This window comes from Malania oleifera, chromosome 5 (genome assembly GCF_029873635.1).
Source record: "Malania oleifera isolate guangnan ecotype guangnan chromosome 5, ASM2987363v1, whole genome shotgun sequence".
Taxonomy (NCBI): domain Eukaryota; kingdom Viridiplantae; phylum Streptophyta; class Magnoliopsida; order Santalales; family Ximeniaceae; genus Malania; species Malania oleifera.
In genome coordinates this window covers 33,384,814-33,407,453 of record NC_080421.1, presented here as the reverse complement: position 1 = coordinate 33,407,453, position 22,640 = coordinate 33,384,814, and the positions used below count along the sequence as shown (strand labels likewise).

The window sequence follows — 22,640 nt, the reverse complement described above, 5'->3', positions numbered from 1 at the left end:
CTGCCATTGGCAGTCCGAATAGCAGATTGACTAGCGTAGGGCCGAACATGACACGGAGCAATGGGATTATTCGTCATGTGATTAGAGGCATCTGATTCCACGTATTAGAGTTTAGTAGAATTGTTACCTTGGAACCCCATTGTTGATAATGCCGAAATTAACATCTATTGCACCATTTCGAGTGTGCAGTAACTCACTGTAAGAGGTGCGGGAATAGAGGAGTCACCTGAAGAAGAGCCAAGGGCCATAAAGATCACTGTGGGGGGTACAATAACAAAAGTCTGAAGCCTGGGCCTGACGATTCTGAGAGTGGATACGACAATCTTGATAATGTGACCCTTCTTGCAATAAGAGCAGTATTTCTTGGAATAATTAGCAGTGATATGCCCAAATTCCTTGCAGCAAAAACACTACAAGGTGCTAGAATGTGCAGACAATCCTCGTCATTGAGCAGCATAAGCCACAGGGATGGACCCTAAACTACCATGAGCCAGAGTAACTTGAGTACTAATTTGTTGTTCTTCACGAAGTAACTCACCAAAACAAACATCAAAATAAGGAACAAGAGAGCAATTCAGCAGAGAATAGCGAACTGATTCATACTCGGGGCAAGTTTCATAAGAAACTGATCACAACGACTAGTCTCGTGAAGACGTTGAATGATGGAAAGAGAGACAACAGGAACATCCGCGATAACCAGATCAGAATATTCGTTCCAAAGAGTCTAAAACGCCAAAGAATTGGATGGAACGATTGTCATGTTGAAACATGGAAATTGCATGCTCTAACTAAAAATGACGGGCACCGTTATCTTGATAATATACTTTCTTTAAGTACGTCCATACGGATTGAGCGGTGCGATGAGGCCGCAAGTCGGGGACATTATGCGGATCAACCGAGCCAAGAAGCCAAGACATAATCCAAGCATAAAGCACAGCCCATGAAGGAGAAGACGTTGAATCCTTGGATTTATCAAGATTAGGTACACAATTCGTGCCATCAATATGACCCCAAAGATCTTTTCCCTAAAGGAAAAGTTCAAATTGAAAAGCCCACGTAGAATATTTGTTGCCCGTAAACTTGGCACACAGGTGCAGAATCCATGCTAAATAAAGGGGAAAAAGGAAAAAAAAAAAAAAAAAAGGCCGAGACAAAAACAAAACAACCCAAAAACAAACTTTGCCAAAAGACAAATAGTGCCAAAAAATTGAGAAGCCCAAAAATAAATCAACACAGGTGCAAATAAAACTGAGATCGACCAGCCTGCACTGAAAAAATAAATTGCGAACCAAGAAAACTGCAAAGGAACGTCGCACAACACCTCCAATACCCTTAGACTACTATTCCGAGAATCACAAGGACAGAGTCACCGGAAACAACAACAAAAGGTTGTTCCGACAGCCACTCAGTCATAGAGTTGCCGAGAAATCAAGATTAAGGCTGCAACGACAGCCACCGAGCCTCAGAAATACCGAAAACCAGAGAACCAAAAAAATTCCAGAAGAGAACAGACCCACGACAACCATAAAAATACTGAAAAAAAAATTGTTGGGTGCAGCACTAGTCAACATAGACCTGACCGAAAGGCACGAGAGACATCTCCGAAACTAAGAAGACAAAAAATTTCGAGGGAAAAGAAAAAATTAGCAGTCGGCTCTGATACCATGTCAAAGTATTGTGTGAAAGAGTTCTGTACATTATATATAGACTTTACAAGAATGCTATACATGGAAAGCAAATAAGTTCCTGCAAGATTCTAGCCCTATACATGTAAACTATAATCTGTCAAATAATATATGCTAACTGTACAGAATAATGAATGGAGACATAAGGAAATAATTGTGGGCTGAAATAAAGGAAAGAAGTGTGGACAGCAAAAGCTGACATCCACAAGGTAGCAAAAACTGCACAACTCCAAAAACTTCTCCTTTTTCTATTCCTTCAAAAACCCCAAAAGTGCACTGCAATAAATTCCTGAACAATCTGGTGCCACCCAAACCCCACCAAAGCAGGGGAATAGGTTGTCTACACAAAAACCTTGCCACCCCACACTGCAAAATATAAATGAGAATTATCTCATTCTCCTCGTGACACATCATGCATACATATGGCCTAAGGGCCTTGTCTGGCCTCGTAGTGTGAACTCTGAAGCCAATCTTTCATGTTAATCCTGTTGAGACCCAAAGTCCAAATGAAAGTTTGAATCTTTTTTTCATATATATACATATAGCAAAAGAAAATTATATTAACACGAAAAGAATTTACAAGAGGGAGACTAAGATATCTCCCAAAGAAAATATGGAACAAACTAGAAAATACAACTAAAACTTATAGAAAAAAGAGAAACTCAACAAACCAGCACGTTCATTCAATCTCTTTGAATCTCCTGGAAGCTCTTTCCTCTGAAAACCCAAACCCAACACACCACACTGACGCTAAGAACTGGATCTTATCCCAGACCAGCTCCCAAATTAATTTTTTCCTAGAGAATATCCGTGCATTGCTTTCCATCCATATCCCCCATAAAACTACAAATAAACCACAACCTCAATCAGGCTGCCCTATCCTTCCTTTTACTGAACTTGTAAAAGAAATGGCTAGTAAGTCTTCCATCGATACAGGACATACCCAACTATTCCCTATAATACCAAACAGCTTATTCCAAATCCTCCAAGAAAAATCACCATGTAAAAGGAGATGAGAAGCTGCCTCACAGTTCTTGAAACAGAGCACACAAACATCGGAAAAAATAGCCTTCAAAGGTCTTCTTCTTTGAAACAAGTTGTTAGTATTTATTTTATTAAGCACAACCAACCAATCGAAAGCCTCAATTTTTCAGGGAGCCTTGACCTTCCATATTATAGAAAAGAACAAAAAATGAAGAATTAGAACGGATCAAGAATTCAAAAAAAAGATTGAAAAAATACACTCCCAACTAATCCAAGGACCAAGAGCGAACATCCCTCCCCAATTAAAGATTGCTTTTGTTCAACAAAGATAAAAAAGAAAACAACTCCTCCATCTCCTATCATTAGAAGGCTTCCTAAAATGAAGATTCTAGGAAACCAAAGGACTACTCAAATGCACAACTAAAAAATATATGGCTCTATTTTGCTTAGTACTCAAATGAAAGAGATGAGGGAAAGAAGTGGACAAAGCTATATTACCCAACCAAGGGTCTCTACGAAAGTGGATACATAAACCCCTTCCTGCCACAAGTTTAGTGTGAAGGGTAAAGGAAGGATAAATCTAAGAAATGGACCTCCATTGACTCCCCAGAGAACATCTTAAATCACTAATGGTATCCCACCCATTCTCATCCAACCCAAACTTCTTATAACTCTGTGCTAAAGAGAAGACTCTTCTAAAGCAAAGCACCATAACCAATTAGCTAAAAGGGCGGTGTTTTTAGACACCAACTTACCTAGACGCAACCGTCCATCCTTTCTAGCGCTACAAAGCTCATCCCTTCAAATCTTAAAGGGCCCTTTAGCTTTCCACACAACTTTATCCAAATAGAACGAACTGGGATATAGGGATTTTGTAAGACGAGTGAAAAAAAACTTTGAAGAAAAATATCCCGAAGAGTCTCTAATCCAAAGCCTAGCTTTCCCCACCTATTAGGATTGAAAGAATTTTATAACACTAAAGAGGCAAGTAAGTTCATCTACTTCTCTCTCATGAGATTTCTTAAAAATTGGAAGTTCCATGACACAAAATCCCCTCAAAAGAATGTGAAATTGTTGTGTTACAGATGGAAGATAGTCTATACAACCAAGGCACTAAAACTTCCAACTAAGCCTCACACCCAGATATCCTCCCAAAAATGAATCCTATCAACAATGCCAATAGTGAAACGAATTAGGGGGAAAAATAACCAAATACATGTGAAACTAATTTTTAGGGGTTTAGATGAGCAACAAAGCTACTCCCGCTAGAATTCTGGCCTTTCCTATGAATACCATACTAGCTTTTAATTACCCTGTGCCGTAAGGAGTTAGACTTTAAAGGGATTTTCCATAAACATTTTCCTATTAAGGCAATGTTATTAGAAACCACATCACCGAGCCCTAACCCCCCCTCTGATTTTGGTCTCTTAACCAGCTCCTAGCTAACTAGATGATTCCTCTTGTCCTCCCCATGATCAAACCACAAGAAATTTCTTATAATCTTCTCCAAATGCCTAGCTACTCTTATGGTAATTTTAAAAAGATAAAAATAATGGGAATATTAGAAAGGGAAGCACCGATGAGAGTAATCCTACCTCCCAAAGAGAGATAAGCCTTCTTCCACTCCCCTAATCTTTTCCCTACCCTCTCAATCACCAAGTCCCAAAAAGCAACTGACAAAGGATTACCCCAAGAGGAAGACCAAGATATGAGATGGGCCAAGCCAACACTTCACATCCCACCAAAGATATAAAACCTCTATCTCCTTATTATTCATATTAGAGCCCGCTAAGTCACTAACTCACTCTTAACCAAATTTATTTTTGACCCTGAAATCTCCTCGAAAATGCTAAACAAGGTAAGGAACTTATGAAATTTCTCAATACTATTCTCTAAATAGAAAATAGTTTTGCAAATTATGAATGAGACACCTCCACCTCCTCCCCACCAATTACCACACCCCTAATCACACCTAGATCCTTGGGATGAAGCATAAGCCTATTCAAACCATCCATCACTAGCATAAACAAAAAAGGAGATAACTGATCCCCTCGTCTTAAACCTCTAAAAACCCCCAAACCAATTCTTAGGCTGACCATTGACAATCACTAACATATTAGCTAAACTAACGCATCCTCCAATTCATTGACGCCCAAAACCTTTTTTAACCAACACCTTATTCAGGAAACCTCAGTTGACCATGTCATAAGCTTTCTCGAAGTCTAGTTTCAAGATAATGCCCTTTTTTGCCTCTCCTATTTACATCCCCAACCACCTCATTTGCTACCAAGACTACAACTAAAATTTGTCTCCCTTTGACAAAAGCTAATTGTGCCAAAGAAATGGTTTTCCTAACACCTCAACAAGACCTTAGTGAGGATCTTGTTAATGCTAGTAACTAAATTCTCGACCTAAAATTCTTCACCTTCCTAGACCCTCTCTTTTATTTAATAAGAGCAATAGAAGTAGGGTTAATGCTCTTACAAACTACTCCATTCCTATGGAATTCCCCAGAAATTCTCATTACATTGTCTTTCAACACTGAACAGTTATCTGAAAAAAGGCCATAGTGAAATCGTCCAATCCCAGGGCTTTGTCCCTATCTACATCAACACAACCCTCCTAATGTCCTCCATATTGATCAGCCTTTCTAACCAATTAGTAGTCTCCTTCCCGATGGGTTTCCAATCAAGCCCTTCCACCATCACCCAATGGGTAATCCTCAATGTAAAGCAGTTTATAGAAGTTAGTAATCTACTCCCCAATCTGCATGTAATCCGTCATCATCCTCCGTGAATCTAACTCCAACTCTTGATCAAACTCTTCCTTCTCCTCCCATTAGCTACCCTATGGAACAATTTAGAATTGCAATCCCCGTCCTAGCCTCCTAGGCCAACGAACCCTAGATTATTTAGAGCAACTCCTTTGTTCCCTTAACAAAAACATTCCAACTCATTACAAAGGTGAACTCTCTTCTCTCTATCTTCCTCTCCCAAAAAACCATATTCCTCCGATCTATCCAACCCAATCAGGTCATTCAAAATGCTATTTTTCTACTTCATGATATTCCCAAACTCCTCTTTGTTCCAACCTTAGGCTTGTCTTTTACAAACTTCAACTTTTTCATCACCTTAAAACCTTCTCACCACCCTTGAAGATGACACTCCTTCCACCAATCCCAAATTTTCCAAAAGCAAGGGCGGATCAGCCGCATATTTTTAAACCTAAAGGAAGCGGCCCCATTGGACAGCATTAGAAATAGAATCCAAAAGGATTGGATTATTATTGGAGGTTGGGTCTGACCATCACCTCTTGTACAACATACAAGAATAGTTCTTCCCAATCATTCAGAAAGAGTAGCGTATCAATACAAGACAAAGCTCTTCCCCCAAGGCCACCCAAGTAAAACAGCCATTATTTAAGGGAACATCCCTAACTCCCGAATAAAAGAATTGAATATTCTCATTAGTACCATTCACATTAGAAACCCCCACCTTTCCTTGGAAGTACGGGAAATATTGAGATCACCGCCACCACCCAAAGTGGATTGATGAGCCCGTACAAGCTGGTCAACTCTTCAAAAAATAAAAAATAACTACTACAGTCAAAAGAATTAGTAGGACCATACATAGAAGCAGATCATCAATACCCTACACTCTCAATTTCTAACAAACAAATAAGGAAAAAGGGATCCAAGTATACAATCTTTAAAAAGAAAATTCTAGAACCCTAAGCCACTATTAACCCTCCAAAGCCCTTGAAGAAGGAAAAACCACACACATTCTGAACCTCAAGTCCCAAATGCTCCTAAAAAGTTGAATACCAATCTATTCTCATTTAGTCTCCTATAGAAACAAAATATAAAGACTAATTGTATTAACCAAATCCCTAATAATCCTTCTCTTCTCAAAACCCCCAAGCCTCAAATACTCAACAAATTTTCATTTTGGAACATGTTGGACACCTAAAAACTTCCCCACTCTATCGTAATTGACTAAGGAAGCTAGTCTACCCAATTCCCTACTCAACTTTTTGGTTTTTCTTCTACCCCCAACCCCCTCACTACAAGTTCTAACCTCATCCCCACAAGAACTCGTCAGTGTAAGACTAAAATCAGTCAAAAGATTATGGGCTGCCTCGTTTTCTCTCTTACCCACAAAAAGGCTTACAATTTTGAGCATCTCCTCATTCTCAGCTTCCTTATGGCGCATAGGTAATTCAAAAATAATATGACTAGACATAGATATCGGAGGTTTACCTTTAGGTATCGCAATGTATCCCTGCTTTGCTATTGGAGTATCCCTTTCAAGTTCTTTGGTCATAATTAAGGGATTAGAGCAAGACTTGCCTTACCTAGAAGATCTAGTTGATATGGAAAGGCTGTTTCCCATTAAAATCCTTACATCCTTTGTGCTCTAGACTCCCAAAACAGGCATTGTAACCTATATAATGCTTTTCTAGATAGAGAAACCTTTAAATTTCTATCCTTAGCATCTTTCTCAGGCTTTTTTGTAAACTCGCTTTCACTCTCACTCTGTTCTCCTCCTCCCTCCCTTCTTAGGTTCTCGATTAGGAGCTCCTCCTCGAAATTGTAGTAAGATATCAATTGTTCCTCATCATCTTCAAAATCTGATCCTTTTCTCTTGTCTTGCACTCTTTCTTCCTCCAATTTTCTCATCACTCAAATCACAGACGTCCAACAGCCTTCACAAGGTTTGGGTTAGAATACCTATCCCATTGTCCTCCCGTCTTCTCCGTATTCCTTCAATTAATAAAGCCCTTTACCTCCCTTCGTATTCATCTATAGTTTCAATCTCCTAAATTTGTGCAATAGATCTCCTAAGTTCATTATCTCTACAGCATCTATTCCTTGAAGAAGTGGGCTCTAGGCTATTTATTTGGCCCCAATCCCTATAGCCTAGTGAGCCCAAACTCCACTTGTGCAATGAACAAAGGTTCTTGCTAGGCTTGATTTGGGACCATAATTTTTTTAGCCCAACTTTTAATGTTTGGCTCTATGTAGGCATTTCCATATTGGGCTTTAGGTCTCCATAACCCCCTTCCCGGCCCAGCTCGCCTAATTTGACATTCAAGCCTTTTGAAATCCTCCATGCCCCTTACTTCCAAAACCAACTTCCCCGCCCCCCGAGATCCCAATGCTTGCGTTTATTATGCCCCAAAATCCTCCACAAATCCTTTCATTTTCAAAAATTTTATTTCTCAGATTTTCAATGCTACAATTCCCCCTTCGCTAATTTCCCCCCACATAGTGGCATCGCTGCAGGCCATGGCAAGTTGATTGCATTGCCGCACATTTGTTGAACCACAAACGACATGCTGAGAAAAAGTTGATCTCCATATATGCCCCAAAATCCTCCACAAATCTTTTCATTTTCAAAAATTTTATTTCTCAGATTTTCTATGCTAGAATTCCCCCTTGATGTGGCATCACTGCAGGCCATGGCAAGTTGATTGCATTGACACACATTTGTTGAACCACAATCAACACACTGGAAAAAAAACTTATCTCCATGCTCGTTATCAACCCCTAGAGTCTCCTCCTTATTTCCCTCCATTGTATTCTACATCCCCAAAAAATTTCTTCCAACCTCCAATCTCCTTCCCTTATAAAATGCATATAATTTGAATTGAGCCTCTATTTGGAAAACTTTCTGGAGAACAGAACCTCCTGAAATGACCTACCCTCATTCTAATCATTAAAAAATGGTTGGGCACTATGAAAGTCCTAACCCACATTAGTCGTTTTTGTGAATAGGATGGCAAGCCACCTCCTTTCCTCCAAAGATAAAGAAAAATGAAAGGCCCATCCTACATTCTCTCCTTAGTCTTGAAAAAAGCATTGTCCTTGACAAAAGAAAATTGCTTATTGCATGGTTTCCCCCATAATCAAAAAAAAATATAAATGAGTTAAGCACTAGGAAAAAAAACAAAACAAAAAACAAAAACTTGAAAACATAAATCAACTCCTTGGTGATTTCACCTTCTTTGGTTGCCTATCAACTCACGCCCTACAAAGACAATTAATTACAAACCACTTAGAAAAAATCCCTAAATTCCAATTCCTTAATTTTTGGCATTTTTTCTCCTCCCATTTCAACCCCTCTACATGCTCTCCCTCATGTTTAGGCCCATTGCTTGAGGATAAAATTTATGTAAGGTGAATGACACAGAAACTTCAAGCCCACTAGATTCCCATCACTAATAGCAACACTTTATTTACCCATTTACTAAACAACAACAAAGAAACAAACCAAGCCTTAAGTCTCACTAAGTTGGGTCGGCTACGTGAATCTTTTTTCTGCCAATTTACATGATCGAGCGCAATTTCTTCCAACAATTTTAGGGTTATTAGTCCTTGTTACTCATTTCAAGTTATTTTAGGTCTACCCCTACCCCTTCCCACTACTAGTAACTAGCTCACTTACCCTCATGCAAGTGCCCAAACCATCTTAATAGCTCCTCCCCAATCGTATCTTCATGCTATGCCTAACTTACCAAAAATATATTTATTCATTAATATATCTTTTAACGTTATACCACTCATCCACATTAGCATTCTCATTTTGATATTTTTTACTCTTTGTTATGTTGTTTCTTAATTTCCAACATTCTGATCGATATAGCATAGCGGGTCTTATAGTCATCCTTTAAAACTTTCCTTTTAACTTTAACAGTATTCTATAATCATACAAGATGCCTGAAGCACTTCTCTATTTTAACCAACTTGCTTTAACTCTATGCGTTACATCTCCAATTTCTCCTCTAGCTTGCATAATAGATCCAAGACATCAAAATCCACTAGTGTTATTTATTTCTTTACCATCAAGTTTAGCCTCCTACCAATATTGAAATTACATTTCATATATTTTATCTTATTTCTACTTATCAAAAAATCTCTATATTCTAAAACTTGGATCCATAATTCCAAATTAGGTTCTCCTCCACCCTGGTTTCATCAATCAAGACAATATCATCAAGGAACAACATAGACCATGGAACCTCATTTTCAATACTCCTAGAAATTTCATCCATCACCAATGCAAAAAGATAAGGGCTCAAAGCAGATCTTGAAGTACACCTATTGTGATTGGAAATCCCTTAAGACTTTCCACCTCTGTCCTAACGCTAGTTATTATATTGCACATATAGTAAATAGAAAATATATAATTCTAAATCTATTTCATTATTTCTAGAATGGAGACAGCTTTGTATTAATTTTTACTTGTGCAATTCATTTAAATAAATCCATTATTTTAGTCATAATCTCAAATTACAATAATTGCATATGAAATTGGTAAGTCTAAACTCAAGTCTCAACAAGCCTAGAATACAAGGGAATCACTGAATTCACACAACATATTTACACCCCACCAACACATATTAACTCAGCAAAAGAAAAGGGAAAAGAAATTTAGATTCTGAGGTGGACTAGTTGACTTCAGATATTTTAATTAGAGGAGGAAAACTTCTAAGGCAAAAGGGGAAGGAGAGAAGCAAGTGCACAAACAAGAGGAGGAAGATGGCGATGACAACATGTGCCCATGACTAAAGTAATGGACATAAAATTGTGCCACATATTTGATGTAGTTCACTCGAAAGAAGCTTTAGGTTTAAACTTGACCAGCATACACAATCTGTCAGGAAGCTAAAGAAAAGTTTTCTATCATCAAATAGGAGAAGAAAAAAGGGAATGACGATAAGGTAAAAATATATTTAAAAAATGAAATTATCACACCTATGAATGTGAAAAATGAATTCTCACACCTTTGAAAGTGTTGTCATCAACAAATGGATGCCCCCAGTTAGGGAAAAAAATGGAAGTAATAAACACATAATTTTTGTTTTACAGTGAATATACAGTTGCACAAAGCAATATCAAACAACTCAAATCATCTAAGGGATGAGCAAGAGGCAAGGTACCCCCAAGAAAACAAATGAATTGCCATAATGAGCAAAAATCAAATAATGTCCCAAACCGTAGGAAAATGGAAATATGAACAAAAAGGATAGATAAATTTACCCTAAGGTACCTTAATATCGTTTCCTCGAAACAAAATATATTCATACACTTTATCGTTTGCAGGAATTTGTGGGCCATCTTTCTTCCGCCCCTCAGTTCCATAAGATCTTACTACAACATCAAATGAAACATAAAATCTTATTTTATTTTATTTTTAAAAAAACAATCAAATGAAACCAAAAAAAAAAAAGCATCAATCAAAAATAGCAATGTACCGCATGCATAAATTAAATTAGTTCCTACCCTATAAACTAGAATCCAAAACAATGAGCAAATTTATAGAATCTGTATGTACATAAATTGCATTTGCATGGACACGTGTAGAACATACTCTCTCAAACCAATCTTGCCAGCACTTTTCTGTTTGATATGCTACCAACAAAGATGCAAAATTAGCAATGAAACCAAAAAAAAAAAAGGCATCACTCAAAAATAGAATATATCACATACAAAAACAACAACAAAACCAAGCCTTAAGTCCCACTAAGTGGGGTCGGCTATATGAATCATTTTCCGCCAATTTATGCGATCATGGACCATTTCTTTTGACAAATTCAGGGCTATTAAATCTTTACTATCTCTTTCCAAGTTATTTTAAGTCTACCCGTACCCCTTCTACTACCCCCCACAGTAACTAACTCACTCTTCCTCACTAGCGCATTATGTGGCCTACATTATAAGTGTCCATACCATCTGAGTCGTCCCTCCCTTATCTTATCTTCTATAGGAGCTACACCTAACTTACCGCAAATATGTTCATTCCTTAATTTATCTTTTAGTGTTATACCACTCACCCATCTAAGCATTCTCATCTTGGCAACTTTTACTTTTTGGATATTCTTTTTCTTCGTTGCCCAACATTGTGATCCATATAGCATAGCTGGTCTTATAGTCATCCTATAAAACTTCCCTTTTAATTTTAAGGGTATTCTACGATGACAAAGCACACTTGAAGCACTTCTCCATTTTACCCAACCTATTTTAACTCTATGCATTACATCATCTTCAATTTCTCCTTCAACTTACATAATAGATCCAAGGTATTGAAATCTACAAGTGCTATTTATTTCTTCATCATCAAGTTTAACTTTGTCTCCAATATTCCTCCTACTATAACTGAAATTACATTTCATATATTCTGTCTTATTTCTACTTATCTTAAAGTCCCTAGATTCCAAAGCTTCTCTCCATAATTCTAACTCAGCCTCTACTCCGCCCCTAATTTCATCAATTAATACATTATCATCTGCAAACAACATACACCATGGAACCTCATTTTGAATACTCTTAGTTAGTTGGTCCATCACTAGAGCAAAAATATAAGGGCTCAAAGTAGATCCTTGATGTGCACCTATGGTGATCGGAAATTCTCTAGTTTCTCCAGCTATAGACCTTACACTAGTCATTACTCCATCGTACATATCCTTAATGACATCAGTATACCGACTACATACACCTTTTTTTTCTAAAACCCACCATAGAACTTCCCTAGGTATCCTATCATATGCTTTCTTTAGGTCAATAAATACCCTATGCAAGTCCCTTTTCTTTTCCCTAAACTTTTCCATTAATCTTCTCAAAAGATATATAGCTTTTGAGGTAGATCTCCTAGGCATAAAACCAAATTGATTTTCTGAGACCTTCATTTCTAACCTTAATCTTTGTTCAACTACCTTTTCCCATAGTTTCATCGTAGGACTCATAAGTTTAATTCCATGATAGTTATTACAATTTTGAATATCCCATTTATTTTTGTATATAGGTATTAAAGTGTTTTTCCACCATTCATTTGGCATGTTCTTAGTTTTTACAATTGTATTAAATAAATTAGTCAACCATATAATTCTATTATCACCTAAGCATTTCCAAACTTCAATTTAGATGTTATCTGGTCCTATAGCTTTCCCATTTTTCATCTTTTTTAGTGCAAACTTAACATCGTTAACTCTAATTTTGCAAATAAATCTCATATTTTTAGTGTTTTCCTCATTTGTCAAATCTAAGTTTAAGCCTTCTATTTGATTTTAATGATTCGATTTTCATTAAACAACTTAATAAAGTAACTTCGACATCTTTCTTCCATGTCTTTGTCCTTAACCAAAACAATATCATCCTCACTTTTTATACATTTTACATTTCCTAAGTCCATACTCTTCCTTTCTCTAGCTTCAGCAAGTTTAAATATATCCCTTCCCTTCTTTTGCATCTAATTTATCATACAAACTATTAAATGATATGTATTTAGCTTCACTAACAGTCATTTTTGCATCTTTTCTTGCTTCCTTATACTTTTCAAAGTTATCTATGTTTCTATATTTTTGTCACTTTTTATTCCAAATTATTTTTGTCTTTATGGCCTTGTGAACATCTTTATCTCACCACTAACTTTCTTTGCTATTCAAGAATCTTCCCCTTGATTCACCTAAAATATTTTTTGCTATTTTTTAATAGAGCTAGCTAATCTACTAATCTACTCCAAAGAGTATTTGTATCTATCCCATCCTCTATAGTCCAATCCAGATCTTTGATCATTTTACCTTAAAATTGTATTATATTTTCTCCCTTTAGGTTCCACCACCTACTTCTCTAACACTGGTTTATTTTATCATTTTTCTTCCATTTTTTAATACATATATCTAAAACTAAAACTCTATGTTGTGTGGTTAGGCTTTCACCTAGAATAACTTTACGATCCTTGCATGATAAACGATCTACCCTCCTAGTTAAAAAAAATCTATTTGACTTCTACTTTGTCGACTTTTAAAGGTTATTAAGTGTTCTTCTCTCTTCTTAAAGCAAGTATTCATTATACTAAAATCATATGACATAGCGCAGTCTAAGATCATCTCCACAAGCTCATTTTTGTCTCAATATGCATATCCTCTATGTATCATCTCATAACTTTTATTATCCCTTCCAACGTGTCCATTCAGATTTCCTCCTATAAATACTTTCTCAGTCCCAGGTATGCCTTGCATACTATCCATATCTTCCCAAAATTGTCTCTTAAGATTTTCTACTAAGCCTACTTGAGGAGCATAAGCACTAATGATATTTATTATCTTTTGGCCTAATACCATCTTAATTTTTATAATTCTATCCCCTACTCTGTTTACATCAACAACGCTATCTTTTAAGTTTTTGTCTATAATAATTCCTACTCCAGTCTTATGTTTTTCTTTTTCAGTGTACCAAAGTTTAAATCCTGATTTATCAATTTATCTAGCTTTCTCCCCCACCCGCTTAGTTTCTTTAAGGCAATTATATTAATTCTATATGTACATTAATTGCATTTGCATGGACAAATGTAGAACATACTCTCTCAAACCAAGCTTGCCAGCATTTTTCTGTTTGAATACTACCAACAAAGATGCAAAATATGGTACCAAATATATTCTCGTACAAAACAGTGAGATGCTCTTTTGATCATTCATCCTCTAACCAACTTTCAAAATGGAATTAAATTGGTAAACATTTCCCCAAGATAAAACTTAATTTAAGTGGAAAGAAATTTTTAAAAAATGAATAAATAAATAAAGTAAAATGTACACAACTTCTCTTTTATAGCAAAATATATATAATGGGCGAGAGCGAAAAGGATTTACAGCTTGAGGAAAGAAAAGAAGTTCTCCAATGAAAAAATAAAAATAAAAAACAAAAACAAAAATAAAATGAAAGAGCTTAACACAATCTAATTCAAAAAATCCTTTTTAACCCATTTCCATCAAAACTTATTGAACACTTCAAATTATCTAACTTGTGTTTATCAAAAAGCAACTTTTTCCTTTTCTTATTCCATAAGATGGGCATCCAAAAACCAAGTAAAAGTTGTTCACATAACATTATCACCAAAAAAAATTTATAATATGAAGCTCAAACAATGGACATGCAGATGAAAAGGCATAATCAGACCTCGTCTTTTCTTTTAAAATAAGAAATTTATAATCATCAACAACAACAAGCCTTAAGTCCACTAGTTGGGGTCAGCTACATGAATTATTTTTCTCCAATTCACCCGATCAAAAGCATTTTCCTCTACTAGATTAAGGGCTATTAAAACCTTCCTCACTACCTCTTTCCAAGTTATTTTAGACCTACCCCTATCCCTTTTCATGCCAAAAACAATAACTAACTCACTCCTCCTCAAAGGTGCTCTACTAGGCATACGTTTCAAATGCCCAAACAATCTAAGTCACCCCTCCTTCTCTTATCTTCGACCGGTGCTAAGCCTAAATTATTATGTCTATGCTCTATGTTCGTTACTTTGTTAATCTTTTAATGTTATACCACTCATCCACCTTAACATTTGCATCTCCACAACTTTTACTAAAATATCACAACTTCCTATATTTTCTAAATAATAGGAAATTTGTGGACGGTCGAGCAATCTCATAGTGCAAGCTTAGGACTGTCATAGGTTGAACACTTCACACCTTGTGAAGGGTCGTGCAACACTAATTGAAACACACTAGCTTAACTAGTACAGTAAATTGTGGTTTCACCACATGAACAAACTCACGACGTACAAAGCAAATGCAGTAAGCAATCATGAAAGGAAACAACTGACGAATCACGCCTTTTTTACTAGGGCTTTATCCTACTCAAAGAATGAAACCAACAACAATATCTACATAATGGCTACCCATCCCATGCACATGAGGCAGACGGTCATAGGCAAGCATAATACCCTGAACAAGCTTGGCTCGTGACATTCTCCTCCACTTATATGATCAACATCCTTGTTGACTTTGACACCAAGTACATCTCAACTTTTTCCACAAAAAAGTTCCATGTCTTCCACTATCATCCAACTGATTTCTTCATCTCCAAGGCACTTCCACAGTTCCACTTCACTAAGAACTCCTACCAATTCTTATTTGATGATGTGAACTCCCTATCTGCAAAGACATCTTCAACTCATTACAATGTCGTCACTGGTGCGCTGGTTGTTTGACTTATCGGCAATGAATTGCTTGAGATGCACCTTCATTCAAGCTAGAGGATCAATCTTCTAAGAAGCCTCCCTGATTTTGGAAAAGATGGGAACTGGTCCTTCATATTTCTAAAGTAGTCTCCTATATCGACCTCTTGATGAATTAATATATTTTGTATGGAGCTTAACAAGCATAAAGTCACCCACGTTTAAAACAACGGTTTTCTCACTTGATTTTTCCACTTCTTTATCCTCTTAGAAGCTTTCTTCATATAAGCTTAGGTCATCTCTGCTTCTGTCTCCATTATTTGGTGAAAATGCACGCTCTCAGACTTTTTTCATCTACACAATTCATCCACTGTGTGAAGAAACAATGATTGTTGGCCTATAACAAGTTCCAAAGGACTCTTGTTGTTGTTGACCTCTTTTGAGCATGAAACAAAAGTCGGCCACATCAAGTAGCTACACCCAGTTCTTTTGCTTATGATGAATTGGTGCAAGTACTCCTCTAGTAGCCCATGGAAATACTTTGTCTATCTAGCTTTTTGTAGGTGGTAGATCAAAGAAATGTCAAATTGTGAACTGAGGATTTTGAAAAGCTCTTTCTATGAATCTTGTCTCAGTCACTTACAATGTCTTAGGGAACACCCCAATACAACATGTTTCAAAAACTAGAATGCTATCTCCCTCGCCAAACAATACTTCAGAGCTGGTATGAAAGTACTATCCTTTAAAAACCTGTCTACAACCACAAGCATAGACCCTATGTCCCAACTCTCAGGTTGATGATGATATCAAGCAATATACTCTCCCACGGTCTCGGTGGTACTTGAAAGGGCTCCAACAGCCCTATAGCCTTCTTCCTTATCTTGTTGGTAGATGAGACAAGTCCAGATATACTCAACCACCTCACAACCACCTCATCACGCATGTATGGCCAGTAGTTCCTCTGCTTCAACAATCCCAAAGTTTAATGATAGGCCGCCACTACCCACATGATGTCATGGTACTTGCACAACAGTGTCTTCCTCATGCCAGCACCTGGTAGGAAAAAAGAGTCAACTACAATGTGTCAACAACAATCCATCCTCTAACCAAAATTGGTGCACTGTACCCTTTTCCACCAACTTCATGAGGTCTTAGACCATTTTTAACAAGGTTCTCCTTATTGCGCTCTCGCATTATCATGGCAAACTTAACAACTTAACTTACCATCAAAAGCAGTGTTTTAAAAGGCAAAGGCATAAAGCGAGGCATTTTACCCCAAATGAGGCAAGGCATAAGCCTCAAGGCGTTGACGCATAAGCCTTTTGGGAATTTAATTTTTTAAATATATATATATTTTATATACCATAAATAATTTTTACTTTTTAGCTCCTTTTTCCTGATGGCTCATAGGTTTAAGTCTAGGGAAATAGCCTATCTGCATAAAAGCAAGGGTAAGGTTGTGTATATTGTGAGAACCCTCCCCTTACCCTTGCAAAGTAAGGAGCCTTGTGGCCCAAGGATGCCCTTTTAAATAATTTTTAAAATATACATATAAAAATAAATTTTATTTATTATAAATAATAAATTTTAATAAATAAATTATGAAATCATATATATATAATTCTAAGACTTCCATTTCATATAGCTCCAGTTGGCCATGCCCATAAATGGTAAAGCCATAGCCATGGCCACGCGCCTTGAAATACAATTACTAATAGGATATCTTCCAGCCAATAAGAATAGTGTAAATTGCTTTTGAGAGTCGAAGAGATAAAAGGAAATCTCTCATGACCCAAATTCCAATAGTTCAGCACTTCAACCCTTGTCCTGACTCTCGTTTACTCTTCTTGCACACATCATCCTAAAGAGAATGAAATACGAAGGAATTTTCGAGAACAGAAACAGTTGAGAGAGAGTCAATCGTTGATTGGAGAAGCTTGTCAAAGGGCGAGGAAGGTCAAGAGAGGTCGTCTATGAAGATTCTTGTGTGTCACCATCAATTGAAGAGTTAAGAAGGTGGGTACAGACAGATTTGGGTTAAAGGCAAAGAGAGATTAGAGAAGCAGCAGCTCGTCCCTTCACTTTGCTGCTGCAGAATGAATGAATGAAGTCCCTTCGAGCCCTAAAGCATTTTTTTGCTTACGCCCTCTGATCAAAAAATATATCTATGTGTGTGTTCCTATTCTGCATACACCTCCTTTGGAAAAGCGTCAAAGGCATGCCTTTTGCTCTAGGGCATGCGCCTATTAGAGAAAAGTGATCGCCTTTCAAGACTTGCATATTCATAGAAGTGCCTTGATGCATTTTGGCCCCAAAACACCTTAAGGCGAATTGAAAACCCCTTTTCAAACACTAATCAAAAGTGATACCAATTATAAAGCCGCAAGCTCCGCTTTCCAACTCAATGCATCTACAACTGAATTCATCCGCCCCACCTACTCGAAAAATAAAATAAAATAAAACTCCACCATAAATTCTGGTCGATGAGTGTAAAGAAATGACTGACATCTGAATTATTTATTTCCACCACGAACTCGAACCCAAGTAGATAATGCCACCATATGCATAGACGATGAATCTCCGCAAACATATCCTTCTTTGCAACTGCATACTTCTGCACAAATTCACTAAGCTTACAAATCTTTTACACAACAAGATACCATCTTGTAACAAGACCACATGGATAGGATAGTCTGATGCATCTATTTGTGCCTCAAATGACTTCATAACATCTGTTAGAGCAAGTATTGAATCCCATATCATGTCTTCCATCAAACTGTCAAAGGCTCCCTAGCACTTCTCTGTCCAGCTCTAGAAATTCAATTAACAAGGCAATCCTCTTGAAGTGCCCCTGTATGAACATGCGATTGTACTTGGCAAGTCCAAGAAAGGAAAGCAGCTCCTTGACTGTTGGATCTTCTAATCTTGAATAGATCTCACCTTTTCCATATCCATCAAGATATGACCTTGCTCAATTTAACACTCCTTTAAGCAAAAAAAGTACTTTTTCACATAAAAGATTGTTCTTTCAGTCTACCAAACACCCTCTATAGACGCTCTTCATATTACTCCAATAGAACTGTAGCGTGTAGACATCAATGTCATCAAAATATACCATGACAAACTTGTCAATGTAGTCATGAAACATCTTATTCATCAACATGCAAAAAGTAGTTGGTGCATCTTTCAACTCGAAGAGCATCACAAAAAATTCATGTGCTTCATCTAGTGTCATGCTAATAGTCTTTGTCTCATCACCATCTACTATCTTCACCAGCTAAGAACATGCAGCAAGTCTAGTTTGGTGAAATTCTTGGCATGACTTAATTGATCAATAAATCAACAATAAGTGAAACAAGATACTTGTTGCACACGATCACTTTGCTGAGGATGCAATAGTTTGCACACATCTACATGCTCCAATCACATTTTAAAACAACACCAATGCTACAAACGATGCTCTAAAAGGACATATACTAGCTTCCAATTACTCATCAAATTGTTTCTTTAATTCCACTGAGGCACCATCTTAAGGACCTTATGCAAGAAACTTTACCCTTGGTAATAACTTGATCTCATGCCCCATACCTAGTTGCGAAGGCAAGTTCTACAATAGCTTATCCAACATCTTATCCGGAATCACAACTTTGTACTCCTCCAACACATCTTAAATGGCAGTAAACACCTGCTCTTGTCCTAAATTTTCATCCACCACCAACGAGGCAAGATACATCGACTAACCCCTTCTCAATCCATTCTCGAGTTGCATGGTTGTGAGGAACTTCTTGTCGTCCCCTTTCTTCACAACAACTTGCACCATGCAATGGTAATCTCCCATCAGACAAAGGAATCCAGCACACGAAATTAGTACTGCCAACATCAATACAGTCTTAATCTCCATTAAAATTCCATTTGAAGTATCACTTGGAAATCATCCATCGGAACAACTATGAAATTCACATGTCTCGCCCATTGTCCAAGCTTCACAGTCACTTGCTTGGCAACTCCTATAGTAGGCTAAACTACGGAGTTAAATGCTTTCATGCATCCCAAGTCCTTATTTAGCTTCAAGATGAGTCTTTGTGCTTCTTTATATGAGACAATGTTATGAGTAGCCATGATATCAAAAATCCACAAACATTAACCCTTTAATTCGATAACTTTAGTTTCTTTCATCTACCTTTCCAACGCATTAAGTAACTACATAGCACCCATCCTCAGGACCTCAGGGTTTCCTCCTCATTTTTATCCTACCCTCATGTCCCCTTTGCAATGGAAGCTTTCAAGGCATTGATGGCTTTGACATAAGAAGCATGCAAATCTTACCTTTACCATTGGATGTGTTGTGAGATCGAGATGAAGAAGCTTTCTTTGAAGTTGATGGCTTGGCGTCAACTCTACAACTTTTGGGTTTGCCCTTCTAAAAAGACTTTTAACTGTTTCCACTAAATGAGCCACTCCCTTTGGGCGTGGAGGAACTCTCTCCAGCATAGTAAGTCAAGTGTCCCGTGAAAGCATGTGAAGTGCAAATCTTAAACTCTATGTCGATGAAGTTCACCCCTTGGCCGTGATTTCAAGCCTTCAAGGAAATAGAACATCTTGTCATTCTTTAACATATTCCAAATATCCAATATCAAATTAGAAAATAATTTCACATACTCCATGATTATACCAGTATACTTAAGATCTCACAGTTTGCATTGAGTATTGTACTCCACATTCTTAAGAAAAATGGGCCTTAAGCTCTCAGTTCAAGTCTACCCAAGTATATCAATCACACACCTACCATTCTGGATCTAATGGTACTTTATATGCCAACATAGCTTATTGTCTCCACCCAAGTACATCATAGCTATGGATACTTTCACAGCTTAGGAACCAGTCCTAACCACAAAAAAGTATCGATCCATGTCATATAAGCTCCCCAACTCCTCCACATCACAGGCACTCCCATATGCTATGGGTTCTGTAGTACTCAAATTCTATTGGCACGAACCTTATTCTAAGAGCTTAAACCATTACGTTTATCTAGGCAATAACCTCACCTAGTGTTGAAGCACTTCTACCATACCTCCAATAAATCTTCCATCAACTCTTCAATGGAACTTGGGGAGCCCTCCAATAAATCAAAATGTTCAAAGTTGAGCCATCTCTATGGTCACATTGTTGGCTATTTTAGCTTGCACCTCAAGCGCATCAATTCTCTTGGTATTAATTTGCGACATGGTTCTTCTACCAATGGTTCGCACGATCCCACAATCTAAAGGCAACCAAATCACAAAGCAATTAACCAAGCTCTAATACCACCAACTGTCATAGGGTTAAATACTTCACACAAAAGGGTGACACGACACTACTTGTAGCACATTAGCTTAACTAGTCAAACAAAAGTAAACAAAGGTTTCACAATTAATTCAAAACTATTGAGTAAAAAGTAAGAGGCGGCAGTAAGCAATCAAAGAAAATGAGCTTTTTGGAAAATTGTAATGCAACACAATTCATTATTCACACATCCGTGTGCAACGTGTGTTTAGAAAGGGAAGAAAGTAGGCTAAATGAGTTTAGAATAGCTAGTGAATTTCGCAATGATTGATGAACAATCACCCTACCCTAAAGAGTTTTCTATGCTATTATAGTTTTGTCATTAGAACACATCAACCAAGTGTCATACTTTCTTTTCTTGACTAAGTATTATCATAAAGAATAAAAAATACATTATCATTTCCATGATGATTACTCATCCCATGCACACAAGACAAGTGGTCATAAGCCAGCATAATATCCTAAACATGACATTAGAGCTTACTAATGTGGAAGTGGTCACAAGCCAGCATAATATCCTAAACATGACATTAGAGCTAGCTTACTAATGTGCGAAGTTCCCTTCTTGAACCTCACATTTTACTACAAACGCTCCTTCAAATTAAATATAAAAAAGATGTAGACCGAAATTTACACTACTACTTTTTATTTTTTTATTTTTTTGTGGCCCGAGGGTTGGGCACATGCACAAAAAAGCGAATACAAATCCAACTACAACAGTATCAAAAATTCGCATTACATTTCATAATCAGCTTACGTTCTTATCAACCAACAAAGCAATAAAAAAATAAATAAAAATAAAACTATCTTTTTACAAAATTAATGGGGGGAAAAAATCAATTCGCCGCGTCATGAACTAACACTAACATTTGAAAACAAAATCCTAGGTCCGCAAACTACAACAAAAAGCACGTAAATGTGTGTGTTGTGTGTGTGTGTGTGTGTGAAAAAGGGTGGGGAGCCGCAGTACCGCTTTTGAGGCCGAGGGTTGAATCTTGAGGGTTGAGGTAGTATAGGAGGCCCTCGTAACGAATTTCATACTTCGATATCAAACTTACGAAGCTTCCTATGTACGAATCTACAGTCGAAGAAGATGATGACGGCGAAGCTTTATTTGCAAAAGATCGTTCGTTCGCCATTTCAATTTCAACGATAATTAAATGCGAAGAGTCCGAAATCAAGAAAAACGAGAAAGTCGAAATCTCCAAATCAAAATTTCCAGAGATTAATTGTTACTGAAGGTATATGCATGCGTGTGTATCATGGTTAGGGTTCTGTGACTATCGCCTATGGTCTATTTGTGCTGGTGTCCTTGTCTCCTTTGGGGGAAAATAGGAAGGGAAATTTCGGGTGTGGCGGCTTTTGTGTTTTTGTGGATGGTGCCTGAATGAGAAATGACGATGATGATGCGTACGCGTACTGCCGTGTCTGCCTTATGGAGAACTTCGATTTTTTTATTTTTTTTTTTCAATTACGCACCAGGTCTTCACGTGTCCATTTACTAATCTTACGTCTCTTGAAGCCGACCCCATAACTTCAAAGGGAGGTAAATTTCAGAAATTCAGGGGTAAAAATGAACCGAGAGAATTTAAATACCTGATTTCATGAGAGACACTTTCGCAGCCCGCACTACCACCTAAACTACAATTTGAGGATATTTCGAATTTTTAATTGAACCATATTTACA

The 22,640-nt window shown here is 37.2% G+C and overlaps 1 protein-coding gene across 2 annotated transcripts in view; it reads right to left on the bottom strand.

The window, feature by feature from the left end:
• Positions 1 to 22,358, bottom strand: part of LOC131155798 (protein decapping 5-like) — a 35,505-nt gene extending 13,147 nt beyond the window's left edge. Inside the window, exons 1-2 of one of the 2 annotated variants that reach the window (XR_009136901.1) lie at positions 21,924 to 22,324; positions 10,721 to 10,821 (exon numbers count right to left, since the gene is read on the bottom strand). Coding sequence is in view for 1 of the 2 variants with exons in the window: in XM_058109212.1 (XP_057965195.1) it covers positions 10,721 to 10,821; positions 21,924 to 22,092 (270 nt within the window). In the remaining variant the exon portion in view is untranslated. Of the gene's footprint in view, positions 1 to 10,720; positions 10,822 to 21,923 lie in introns of both variants that reach the window. The other variant, XM_058109212.1, reaches the window with a different exon arrangement.
• Between the last annotated feature and the right edge of the window lie 282 nt (positions 22,359 to 22,640).